Source organism: Ranitomeya imitator, chromosome 1 (genome assembly GCF_032444005.1).
Source record: "Ranitomeya imitator isolate aRanImi1 chromosome 1, aRanImi1.pri, whole genome shotgun sequence".
Taxonomy (NCBI): Eukaryota; Metazoa; Chordata; class Amphibia; order Anura; family Dendrobatidae; genus Ranitomeya; species Ranitomeya imitator.
In genome coordinates, this window is record NC_091282.1 from 72,837,719 (window position 1) to 72,851,591 (window position 13,873).

The window sequence follows — 13,873 nt, forward strand, 5'->3', positions numbered from 1 at the left end:
GGTGGCCGGTAACCTAGACATTCAGCAGTAAACCATAAATTCAAAAAATATCTCCGATCATGAGAACAGACACGATTTTTAACAGGTGACTGTTTTTACAACACTTTTCCATTTTACCATTTATGATGATGATGAGAATAACCCCTTCTAACATTGCCACTGTATTATAGGAGTTCAGCTAAGCTGATCAGGGCTCTCCTTTTCCAATACCAGCCAGCAGAATTATGATTTCTGCTCTGGGGTATAAAGCAGACTGTAACTTGACACCTCAGTGATGTCCGTAACACTTCAGTTACTTGTCTAGTGTTTTCAAAATCTCTGCATGCCGTCAGTGACCAGAAACATTCTTGCTTTTATTCAGATGAGCCTGTCACGGAAGTCCCGCTACCTCTCCGCCATCTTGCACACCACTTTATATGAAGGCAGTGATTTTCGGGCCGCTTACCGCTGCTCACGCAGCTTTCTATATTTCCGTGGGTCACGCTGACAGGTTTCCTATTTTTTTTGTTTTGACTTGTGCGAGATCAAAACCTGAAATCTTCCAAGTAAAGCAGAATTCGTCTTTCCTCCTACCCGGCAATTATCCTCCCACAGCTCGCAGCGGATCTCCTCACACTCGGCGAATAATAGTACCTCGCCCCTCGCCGCGCAGGCAGCCGCTCGCTGGGCGCCTGTGTGACACCGCACATGTCGGGGGCCTCCCGTGTACGGCAGAAATTACAGGTCCCATCACAGCAAACATGTGCGCGTCTCCGCTACCCTTCCCCCACATCACATAATAGGGGACGGGGGAAGGGTTCATGGATTTATAAGCTCATCGGTTTTATATCAATATTTACTAATATTTAGTTCTTGCATTTAAAGGGGATTAACGGGATAGGGAAAAACAATCATTTTATAAACTGCGCCACTCTTGCTCATAGGCTGTGTTTGGTATTGCAGTTCAGTTCTATACAATTGAATGGATCTGAGCTGCAATACCTGACGCAACCTTTGGATGAGAGTGGTGCTGTTTCTAGAACAAAAAAAAACCTTCCTAATCCTGAACTGTCCTTTTAAATCTATTAGTTTACATTGCCTTTATTTGGGCCATTGGTCTGTGTGTGGTCGCTGGTAATGTGGTTACTCTGCAGGGTTCTCCCGTAGTCACACTTCATGGTAGTATAAGCTTGGACAGTGATGGCTCGTTAGATTTTCTCTCCAATTTTTTTTTTGTTGCTCTAGATTTGCTTCGCTTTTGATTTTCTTCTCACCTTCCAAGAGCCTTAAAGCGATATTCCCACTTCCAAGATCCTATTCCAATATATGTAGTAGGTGTAATAATAATAGTATTCGCAAATACCTCCAATTAGAAATGTAGTATGGTTCTTCTGATTCGCTAGGTCTCTATCCTCGTGTGCAGGCATTGCAGGACCTTGGGTATCCATGGTTATGACCACTAGCAACTAGCTAGCTGTCACTATAGCAGTGGACGTAACCATGGATACATATGGTCCATCAGGAAAAAGACATGGCGAGAATCAGAAGAACTATACCACATTTATAATTGGAGGAATTTGCTATCATTATTACACCTACTACATATTGATATAGGATCTTGGTGATGGGAATACTCCTTTAACTATTTTTTTCTGAGGGTCCGTGTTTTTTGTTTTGCGGTACGTGCGGTTTTATATTTTTGTTTGTTCTGACTTTTCCCATTGTAGATATATATTTTGTTTTTACATAGTTTGGTTGCAAAAAGACACTTGTCCATCAAGTTCACCAAGGGGAGGGCGAGGGCAAAGGAAAAGGGGTGTAGGCACGACCATAATTCATGGTCCAATCTGCCCTAAAAGTACCATTTTTTTCCCTCTTGATCCCGAGTGTCGGTCGACTGGATCAGAACAAGAACTTTACACATTTACGTCGGTATTTCTTATTCTGAAAAAGCATCTAAGCCTTTTTTGATCCCATCGACTTTTCTCGGCGAGACCATCTGCCATTAGTTTTCATGGTAAAGACTGAACCTTTTTTTTTTCTCCAGATGGAGTGAGCGCCCCCTTGTGTTTGGAGGGCGTTTTACAAGCAGCTGCTTCACACCAGACTTTTTGTATGGGCCATGTATGTACTGGCACAGGGTAATCACGTCCGTCCCTTAGGGTCCGTGCACACTTTCAGTATTTGGAGCAGAACAATCTGCAAATACTGAAGGGTGGGCAGTTTTGGTATTTTTTTTGTGCTGTTTATTTTCCCCCTTTTATGTGTAACGCTAAAAGAATTGACCCGCTGCAGATATAATGCTCGAAATCTCCTCTCTGGCTATGCTGGGACTCGAATGCTGAACCCCTCCGGAATAACGCTTCTCTTCTGACTATACATTCTGCATAACTAATGTCATCCATGTCCCTTGTTAGTCTTGTAACTCTTCTTTTTACCTTTTTTTTTTTTTGTTACTTCCGTGGTATTCTTTCTTCTCCGAGTTCCTGCCCCATCTTTTTTTTTGTGTTATAATATCCTTCTGATTGACATTACTTTGTTATTTAGTCTATGGTCTACAAGTGCCCCCAGATCCTTCTCTACAGAGTCCCCCCAATAATATTTAATACATACAGGTATACATGATGATAAATGTTTTAGAAGGGTGTTTTTTTTTTTTTTTTAATTTTCAGTTAGCCCATCAATGGGATTTGAAACAATGATTGTATAGCACCATTAGTGATGAGTTAACATGCTGGGATAAGGTGTTATCTGAGCATGCTTGGGCGCTAACCGAGTGACTTCGTCATGCTCAAAAAATATGTTCCAATCCCCGCCGCTGCATGTCTCATGGCAGTTTGAGAGCCGCAACACCTGCAGGGATTACTTAAGAAACAGGCATAAGACATGCAGCCGCGAGCATATTGTTCGAGCACGCCTATCACACTCGGTTAGGACACGAGCATGCTCAGATAACGCCTAATCTGAGCACTTTCGCTCATCACTAAATGCCATGTGCAATGTACTGTAAAATAATAGTTCAGTAGGCATCTAAGGGGTTATACTGCTGAGATCTTTGTTAATTTCAGCGGTTAATCCAGCCAGCACCCGCGCTCTATGGGGCAGACTCAGTCAGGTCACTCCATACATGCAGTGTGCGCAGGTCTGAATGTGCCCTGGCCGGGTGCTGGCACCTGCCCTGTCCGTTGTCATTCGTCTTTTTTCACTTACCCCTTTAAAGGGGTTTATTTAAGACTTTGAGATTGATGGCCAATCCTTAGAATACGCCAGTCTTGGATCTAACACCCGAGCAGCTGGTAACAGGTCCAGATGTAATCCGTGTGCAGCACAAGTCTATACATGAAGGTATAAAGTTATATTTCACACATTTAATATAACAGATTTTCTGTCTTTTCTCCAGTATTCTTACACGGAGGATGTGCAGAATAAACCGCTGCCTATGGCCGTCTCCCAGTGCTGTAAGTTTTTACTCTGTCTATAAACTATTTTTTTTTTTCTATATTGACTGCTTTCTTTTGCTGTGTTATAAATCAATCTGACTGATCAGCACTTGTTAGATTATTACAGGGGCTACTGTGTTCATCTGCTCCGGGGTCATCTACTATATAATTGTCTAAGGGTCACTTCCGTCTGTCTATCTTTCTGTCTGTCACGGATATTCATTGGTCGCGGCCTCTGTCTGTCATGGAATCCAAGTCGCTGATTGGTCTCGCCAGCTGCCTGTCATGGCTGCCGCGACCAATCAGTGACGGCCACAGTCCGATTAGTCCCTCCCTACTCCCCTGCAGTCAGTGCCCGGCGCCTGCTCCATACTCCCCGCAGTCACTGCTCACACAGGGTTAATGCCAGCGGTAACGGACCGCGTTATGCCGCGGGTAACTCACTCCGTTACCGCCTCTATTAACCCTGTGCCCCCAACTTTTTACTATTGATGCTGCCTATGTAGCGTCAATTGTAAAAGGATCTAATGTTAAAAATAATTTAAAAAAATAAAAAATCATTATATACTCACCTTCCGCCGCCTTTCCCGCTCCTCGCGACGCTCAGGCAACCGCTCCATGCAAGCGGCAGGTCCGGTGGCAAGGATGGTATGCGACAAGGACCTGCCATGACGTCACGGTCATGTGACCGTGACCTCATCACGGGTCCTGCGCTACCAACCCTGGGACCGGAAGCTGCCGAGTGCGCCGCACACAGGCGCCAGGACTACAAGGGCTCCCTCGGAAGGTGAGTATATGTTTATTTTTTAACCTGTGACATACGTCACTGGGCAATATACTACGTGGCTGGGCAATATACTACGTGACTGGGCAATATACTACGTGACTGGGCAATATACTACGTGACTGGGCAATATACTACATGACTGGGCAATATACTGTGTGGCTGGGCAATATACTGTGTGGCTGGGCAATATACTACGTGGCTGGGAAATATACTACGTGGCTGGGCAATATACTACGTGGCTGGGCAATATACTACGTGGCTGGGCAATATACTACGTGGCTGGGCAATATACTACGTGGCTGGGCAATATACTGTGTGACTGGGCAATATACTGTGTGACTGGGCAATATACTGTGTGACTGGGCAATATACTACGTGGCTGGGCAATATACTACGTGACTGGGCAATATACTACATGACTGGGCAATATACTGTGTGACTGGGCAATATACTGTGTGACTGGGCAATATACTACATGACTGGGCAATATACTACGTGACTGGGCAATATACTGTGTGACTGGGCAATATACTACGTGGCTGGGCAATATACTGTGTGACTGGGCAATATACTGTGTGGCTGGGCAATATACTGTGTGGCTGGGCAATATACTGTGTGGCTGGGCAATATACTACGTGGCTGGGCAATATACTACGTGGCTGGGCAATATACTACGTGGCTGGGCAATATACTACGTGACTGGGCAATATACTACATGACTGGGCAATATACTGTGTGGCTGGGCAATATACTGTGTGGCTGGGCAATATACTACGTGGCTGGGCAATATACTACGTGACTGGGCAATATACTGTGTGACTGGGCAATATACTACGTGGCTGGGCAATATACTGTGTGACTGGGCAATATACTGTGTGGCTGGGCAATATACTGTGTGGCTGGGCAATATACTGTGTGGCTGGGCAATATACTGTGTGGCTGGGCAATATACTGTGTGGCTGGGCAATATACTACGTGGCTGGGCAATATACTACGTGGCTGGGCAATATACTACGTGGACATGCATATTCTAGAATACCCGATGCGTTAGAATCGGGCCACCATCTAGTACATTTTATATGAGTACGATCCTGGAGGGAACAATATTAGTTTTTCAAGTTCGATGAACTTTCTTATAGGAGAATAATAAATCTCCAAATTCCATAAAATTGAGTAAAAAAAGATGGACATCATATACTACAATGAGAAGCACGCTGCTTCTTTACTTTGAAAAATCCTGTTTTCTGGGGGTCTCGACTGCCAGCAGCCCCTAGATTAGAGTTGTCGTCAGTAGTAAAGGACCCCTTTTCGACTTTCTGCTATTTTCTCTATTACACCTCCAAAGAAATTTAGAAAGAAATTGACATCTGGGCGTTACAAGTTCTTTTGAAAAGAGGGTGAAGCTATGCAGACTGGCTCTGATTGGCTAGTGCCAGAGTCTGTAGAGACACACATCCAACAGGTAACACCCCATTTTTTAATTGATTCATGAATTTCCATTAGGAATAACAGCGGAATAACGTAGATAAAGTATGAGATCTGTAAGGGGGCAAAGTTCTAAAAAGCGATGTCAAAATCTGCAACAAATCCACAGAAAAATCCACAAGATACTATTGGATTTGTTGACGATTGTTTTCTGTCTTTTTAACTCTATGTATTACAAATAGGGAAATCCACTGTGAAAATCTACATAACAAACGGACCTGCTGAAATCTGCAGCTGATGTCAATGTCCGCAATAATTTATTGCAGCGCTGGGATAGGATTTAGCAAATCTTTAGTAATGTAACAAGCTGAAGATTTTCCTATAGAAAATACAAAACGGATCCCGGTTTCTTCAGACAACTTGATAGTTTAATGTGATGAATAGACAATTTTTCTTGCCATAAAAAGAAAACTACTGGGAAAATACCACCATTTGGGTCTCCCTTCATCTCACTGCCTGTTGTCAAGTGTAATCCTTCTCTAGCAGCAGAGGCATGTGCATGGGTTACAGGAAGTGGAGGCGAGGCACGTACGTGGGTTACAGAAAGTGGAGGAGTGGCATGTACGCTGGTTACAGGAAGTGGAGGCGAGGCATGTACGTGGGTTACAGGAAGTGGAGGCGAGGCATGTGCGTGGGTTACAGGAAGTGGAGGCGAGGCATGTATGCTGGTTACAGGAAGTGGAGGCGAGGCACGTACGTGGGTTACAGGAAGTGGAGGAGTGGCATGTACGTGGGTTACAGGAAGTGGAGGCGAGGCATGTATGCTGGTTACAGGAAGTGGAGGCGAGGCACGTACGTGGGTTACAGGAAGTGGAGGAGTGGCATGTACGCTGGTTACAGGAAGTGGAGGCGAGGCATGTACGTGGGTTACAGGAAGTGGAGGCGAGGCATGTGCGTGGGTTACAGGAAGTGGAGGCGAGGCATGTATGCTGGTTACAGGAAGTGGAGGCGAGGCACGTACGTGGGTTACAGGAAGTGGAGGAGTGGCATGTACGCTGGTTACAGGAAGTGGAGGCGAGGCATGTATGCTGGTTACAGGAAGTGGAGGCGAGGCACGAACGTGGGTTACAGGAAGTGGAGGAGTGGCATGTACGCTGGTTACAGGAAGTGGAGGCGAGGCATGTACGCTGGTTACAGGAAATGGAGGAGGGGCATGTACGCTGGTTACAGGAAGTGGAGGCGAGGCATGTACTCTGGTTACAGGAAGTGGAGGCGAGGCATGTACGTGGGTTACAGGAAGTAGAGGCGGGGCATGTACGTGTATTACAGGAAGTGGAGGCATGTACGTGGATTACAGGAAGTGGAGGCGAGGCATGTACTTGGATTACTGGAAGTGAAGGCGAGGCATGTATATGGGTTACAGGAAGTGGAGGCGAGGCATGTACTTGGGTGTCAGGAAGTGGAGGGTTGGGCTTTGACTCTGATTTTGCTCTCCTGTCTGTCAAAATCTTACATGCATAATAAAGAAGTGGTCTATCAGTTTAGGACAGACGAGTCTTTTTTTGACAGGCTGGAGAGAAAACACCGTGTGCACTGCTACAAATAGGTGCTAAGACTTAGGTTCCCAAACCATCAATATATATAGCACAAGAAGTCTAGCACTCAACTTCAGTAACCGTTGAAACGATTTATTGGTAGCACAAGAAACGTTTCAGTCCCTTGGGACTTTCATCAGTCACGTGCATATGAGGGCCAATCTGGCCAATGAACTAGAGTAGAACACTACGTAAAAGATAATAGCGCAACCGTAGAGCGCCCCAAAACAAATGGACAAAGGGGCGGAACTAACAACTGGGGAACAGAGATCAAATGGTGGGTAATGACCACCTGCAGGAAAACACACCCGCAACTGAGCAGACTGGAGAGAGAGGGGAGGAGAACCGCCTCCAGACACGGCGTCCACCGCAAGTCTCTGAAATTCTCTCTCTCCAGTCTGCTCAGTTGCGGGTGTGTTTTCCCCAGTTGTTAGTTCCGCCCCTTTGTCCATTTGTTTTGGGGCGCTCTACGGTTGCGCTATTATCTTTTACGTAGTGTTCTACTCTAGTTCATTGGCCAGATTGGCCCTCATATGCACGTGACTGATGAAAGTCCCAAGGGACTGAAACGTTTCTTGTGCTACCAATAAATTGTTTCAACGGTTACTGAAGTTGAGTGCTAGACTTCTTGTGCTATATTTTTTTGACAGGCTGTCAGTTTTGACTTGTGGGGGGGGGGGGGGAGGGGAGGAGTAATAAGACTACGCTTTTCTTCAGTTTTTATGTGACATGACAGATGTACTTTTTAAAGGAAGTGTGACTATTGCAGATCACTAAACCACTTATTTAGGTATGAAGGTGTCGTAGCCCCTATAAAAATCATACTTGTTGTATAGCTTTTAGCGTTTGGGTGGCATAAAAAAGATTGCATATGCAAATGAGGGCTTCTGTGCACCTTTTGCATGGCCAAATGGCTCAGTGCACAGTTACTTCCCTCACTTTGCATACCAAGCACTGTCATATCTTGATTGGCAGCAATGAAGCGATCGCCGCCTGCGCTTTACAGCCGCGCACACACCGCCGTCTGCTCTCTACAGCCGCGCTCACACCGCCGCCTGCGCTCTGCAGCCGCGCTCACACCGCTGCCTGCGCTCTGCAGCCGCGCTCACACCGCTGCCTGCGCTCTGCAGGTGCGCTCACACCGCTGCCTGCGCTCTACAGCCGCGCTCACACCGCTGCCTGCGCTCTACAGCCGTGCTCACACCGCTGCCTGCGCTCTGCAGCCGCGCTCACACCGCTGCCTGCGCTCTGCAGCCGCGCTCACACCGCTGCCTGCGCTCTGCAGCCGCGCTCACACCGCTGCCTGCTCTCTACAGCCGCGCTCACACCGCTGCCTGCGCTCTGCAGCCGCGCTCACACCGCTGCCTGCGCTCTACAGCCGCGCTCACACCGCTGCCTGCGCTCTGCAGCCGCGCTCACACCGCTGCCTGCTCTCTACAGCCGCGCTCACACCGCTGCCTGCGCTCTGCAGCCGCGCTCACACCGCTGCCTGCGCTCTACAGCCGCGCTCACACCGCTGCCTGCGCTCTGCAGCCGCGCTCACACCGCTGCCTGCTCTCTACAGCCGCGCTCACACCACTGCCTGCGCTCTGCAGGTGCGCTCACACCGCTGCCTGCTCTCTACAGCCGCGCTCACACCGCTGCCTGCGCTCTGCAGCCGCGCTCACATCGCTGCCTGCTCTCTACAGCCGCGCTCACACCGCTGCCTGCGCTCTGCAGGTGCGCTCACACCGCTGCCTGCGCTCTGCAGCCACGCTCACACCGCTGCCTGCGCTCTGCAGCCACACTCACACCTAGTCATTGCCAGGTCTTCTCTCCAGCTCCTGTCTGCAGAAAGGAGCCATTGATGAGAGGCGGCAATGACGCTGTATGAGAACGGCTCCATTATGCATTGTTAGGAGCCTCAGTCCCCTACATACCTGTATAAGTGGTTAGTTAGTGTTTTGGGGTGCCAGACTCCATTTAATGGGAACCTGTTAGTTGAATTGTGCTGCCCAAACTTGGCAGCATGAATCCGAGCCTGGCTGCACGATGGCCTCTGAAACACCTCCTGCCCCAGGTGACGGGTCTCTTCCATAGCGAGTGACCTGTCAATCACCTGGGAGAAGCCGGTCAGTGAGCCGCGCTGTGAAAATCATATGAAACTAAAACCGCTAAATCGGCAAAAACTTGTCTGTGATTTTGTGCAGTTTTGGTTGTACACCTCCGTGCAGTCTGCAGCTCGATGGCACACTCCACAATACACCAGTCAGGTCCCCCTGAATTATCCGGCAGACTGTCCGCCCGTGGCAGCACCAATGTGGCTTTCATACTGTTCTCCAGCACAGCATAGGTTAAATGCCATTATTACGTCTTTTTCATGAATCGCGCTGAATTCGAAGCTTTTCTTCAGTCGCTCGGCACAAATCCAGATAAACTGTAAACTTTCCTGATGCGAGCTAGAAAATGAAATAAATGGTCTCCCCTCCCCTGTGGACATCACCTCGGAGGCTGCGGTAATAAACAAGCGGCACGGAGGCGACGGCGGTCACATTACACGCTGTACACCGTAATGTAGGCTCAGTGCTGAATACATTTTATCAATTCTATTTATTTTAACAATTAATAAGCAGCCGGCTCCGGGGGAAATGTCTCTGCGCCCCGCTCCGCTCTCTCCCTTTATTCTGCTTAATTTAATAAGCCCTTAAAAAGGAGCAGAAATCACTTCTGTAGCGTGAAAGGATCCTGACGATGGGACCGGACTGCAGAAAGAATAGGCAGAAAAAAACAGTATTAACCATTTAATTACGCAGCCTGAGAATACATAAACTCATAATTCACAGCTGAGGGGTTGTTACAATGTATCCAGTCTACGCAAACCTTTGTGTTCAAACCGGCTGGTGATGCACATTGCTTACAAGGACTTATATTCTCATTGTAGCAAGTGAATGCATCTCATTAGACCAGAATGACCGATCAGGGTCGGACTCTGGGACCCTCCGCAATCCTAATTAAAAAGGGTTCGGTGTACAATTTCGGCCCCGCGTCTCCTGCACCGCAGCGCTCCTGGCCACGCAGGGAACGTCCGCTAACTCCACTTACATGAATGGAGCTGTGCTGCAACAGACGGACAAGCTCCCTTGTAGACCCTGTATCAAATAAACGTGGCACTCTGAAAACGATATATTTCGTGAGAATGAAGTTCCTTTTATTGTGCATTCATTATTTGTTAAACGTTTTAGTTCCTGATAGGGACCTTTGTCAGAACTGAATGCTGCGTGGAGTAAGGAACCTGTGGAGGCTAACGCATGGAGTATGCGAGCTAAGTCGCTGTGGTGAGCGCATAGCAGAACACAGCACTCCAGTATATCCAGCAGTCCCATTGACAATGAATGTAGTTGAGCACAGTGCTAGTACATACGGCACTGTAGTCTCTTAGACAATCACTGTAACAGAGCACAGTGCTAGTATATCTGGCAGTCCCATAGTCAATGAATGTAGCCAAGCACAGCACTCCAGTATTTCCGGCAGTCCCATAGACCAGAGGTGTCAAACTGCATTCCTCGAGGGCTGCAAACAGGTCATGTTTTCAGGATTTCCTTGGTATTGCACAGGTGATGGAATCATTCTGTGCAGGTGATTAAATTATCACCTGTGCAACACAAGGAAATCCTTAAAACATGACCTGTTTGCAGCCCTTGAGCAATGCAGTTTGACACCTCTGCCATAGACCATGAATGTAGCAGAGCACAGTGCTAGTATATGCGGCACTGCAGTTCCATAGACAATGACTGTAGCGAGCATAGTTCTAGTATATCCGGCAGTCCATTAGACAATGAATGGAGCCGAGCACAGAGCTCCAGTTTTCCCAGCAGTCCCATAGAAAATGAATGTAGCCAAGCACAGCGCTAGTATATGCGGCAGTCCCATAGACAATAACCGTAGCAGAGCACAGTTCTAGTATATCTGTCAATCCCATAGACAGTGAATGGATCCGAGCACAGCGCTACAGTATATCCGGCAGTCACATAGACAATGGATGTAGCCAAGCAAAGCGCTCCAGAATACCCGGAAGTCCCATAGACAGTGAATGTATCCGAGCACAGCGCTCCAGTATTCCCGCCAGTCCCATAGACAATGACTGTAGCCGAGCACAGCGCTCCAGTATATTCAGCAGCCCATATAGATAAATGGAGCCGAGGTTTGGCTTGAACATTCCCTCTCTGCAGAGCTCAGGTTCCATAGTCCTGATCTTGGGATTGTAGGGGGTCCCACCTCTGTGAATAGGGGACAGTTTAATGTTTTGTGACCAATCCTTTAATTCGTGAGATCACGAAAAGAGACGATTGGGTGCCCTGGTGTTTGAGCGGGTATAGCTGCTGGAATAAAACCTCGACCAGTGGCTCCTGCCACCGAGGATCTGTAGGGAGCGAGGTCTTCTGCTCTACATAAATGATCGATCAGCAATCCATTAGATGTCTGATCTCCTACCATTGAGACCACCACTGATCGCTAGGATGGGACCTGGGGTGATTGTTGTCCTCATCCGCAGGACTGTGAGTCGCCATCTCCGTCCGTGCCATACAGTGGAGCCGCAGTGACTTCTGGCTCGCCTTCTCCATCTCCTCCTGGCCACAGTCTTGTAGATCTTTGGTGTCCGCGCTTGTTCTGGCTCATGTCGTTGCTCCCACAGATGGTTGGTTTGGTAGAGGGGTCAGCCATGTCTATAGGTGTTGATACGTTTTTCTTCTCATTACCTTGACCACAAATGATCAGAACCATCTGTGATTCTATATATAACCCTTGAGGGGGCGGAAGGTGCTCACGTCTCCGTACTCCCACGTCTCGAGGTGAATCACACGGTAGAAGCTCATGCAACTTTCCGAGAAGTAAAGACAGGTCTGACTCCGCTAATTCTTCGTGTGACACGTTTCTAGAAGACGTCTTTGATTTCCGCAACACGACGGTGACTTGGGCTAGTTAAATGGCTGGTTTAAAAAAAAAAAATGAAAAAAACCCCAAACTGTTGAACCCCAGGGTGCAGCCGCTCGCTGTTCAGGAGGGAAGAAAGGCCGAGGATTTCCAAAGAGATGAATTCTGTGACACACGAGAGAATAGGCTTTGCCGCCGCTCTGTAATTAGTCAAGAGATCTTCTAATTGAGGCGGCAGATGGCAGCTCCGTCGGGTGACAACACCATATTATTACCAGGGCCGGCATCCAGTTGTCATGGAGAAAATGAACTAGTACCAGGCTATTTATTACATGTTCTGATCCAGCCCAGGAAGCGGATGATGGGAAGGGGTTAATTAGAATGTCATTAGGTGACACAAGGTTTTTTTTTTCCATTTTCTTGTATCTCTCTGAAATGACAAGGAAGCAGATGCAAATGAAAAAGGGCAAAAAAAGTTTTATATTTATATTTTTTGCATATGCTTTCATAATGGAATTTGCGTAATCCCAGAGCATTTTGCAAACGGGCCATTTATTTTCTGCTTGATAGACATTGACTCAGTCACGTGTCAGAATAAACCAGCATGGGCTTGTTAGTCATTGTGGGGTCCGATCCCTGCCGTCTTCTGTCGGGTTCTACTTCCAGCACTGAATTTTTGACCCCGCCCCATCCTAGTTTGGTTCATGGGATGAGTACGAAATAAAAATGTATAATTAAAGGTGAATATGAAAGCAGATTATTGATACTGTTTACCCCCTTCTGGAGACCCTTTTTTCCCTCACTCTCTTCTGGAGACTTTTTGCCCCACCTTCTTCTGGAGACTCTTTTTGCCCCACCTTCTTCTGGAGACTTTTTGGCCCACCACCTTCTGGAGACTTTTTGGCCCACCACCTTCTGGAGACTTTTTGGCCCACCACCTTCTGGAGACTTTTTGGCCCACCACCTTCTGGAGACTTTTTGGCCCACCACCTTCTGGAGACTTTTTGGCCCACCACCTTCTGGAGACTTTTTGGCCCACCACCTTCTGGAGACTTTTTGGCCCACCACCTTCTGGAGACTTTTTGGCTCACCACCTTCTGGAGACTCATGCTTTCCCACGCCCTTCTGGAGACTCTTGCTTTCCCACGCCCTTCTGGAGACTCTTGCTTTCCCACGCCCTTCTGGAGACTCTTGCTTTCCCACGCCCTTCTGGAGACTCTTGCTTTCCCACGCCCTTCTGGAGACTCTTGCTTCCCCACCCCCTTCTGGAGATTTTTTTTGGCCCACTCCCCTCTGGAGACTTTTTGGCCCCACCCCCTCCTTCTGAAGACCATCCCATCTCCCCCTGCTGAAATGATGCCTTTTTGCGTAAGTGCCAGTCTGATGAAGCTGAACTGCAGTGTAAAGCACAGAGGGAGAGCGTGTTAACCGTAACCCCTGATGAGACATAAGGTAGTGGCAGCTTTGGGTCAGTAGGAGTTAACGATCTCATAAATTAGAGAACCGTAATACAACTGATTTGCAGGCTCCTTCCCTTATGACAACACCTCCATCAACTACCTGATGACTTTTTTTTTTTTTTTATTTCATTCTGTAGGTGATTTATATTCTTTATGTCCTTGGTCTGCTGCCAATGTGGGTTTCTGACTACTGAAATTATACTCGTTACAGTGGAGTAAATCTGAACAATCAGTTCTGCAGTGTAAAGCATAGGGGAGCATAGAGCACTATGGTGG

The 13,873-nt window shown here is 47.5% G+C and overlaps 1 protein-coding gene across 3 annotated transcripts in view; it reads left to right on the top strand.

Annotated features, from left to right (window-relative positions):
* UNC13B (unc-13 homolog B) overlaps positions 1 to 13,873 on the top strand; it is a 321,122-nt gene that overhangs the window by 108,015 nt on the left and 199,234 nt on the right. For all 3 annotated transcript variants that reach the window (XM_069747983.1, XM_069748004.1, XM_069747993.1), the window contains exon 8: positions 3,380 to 3,437. In XM_069747983.1, the coding sequence (XP_069604084.1) occupies positions 3,380 to 3,437 (58 nt within the window). The remainder of the gene's footprint in view (positions 1 to 3,379; positions 3,438 to 13,873) is intronic.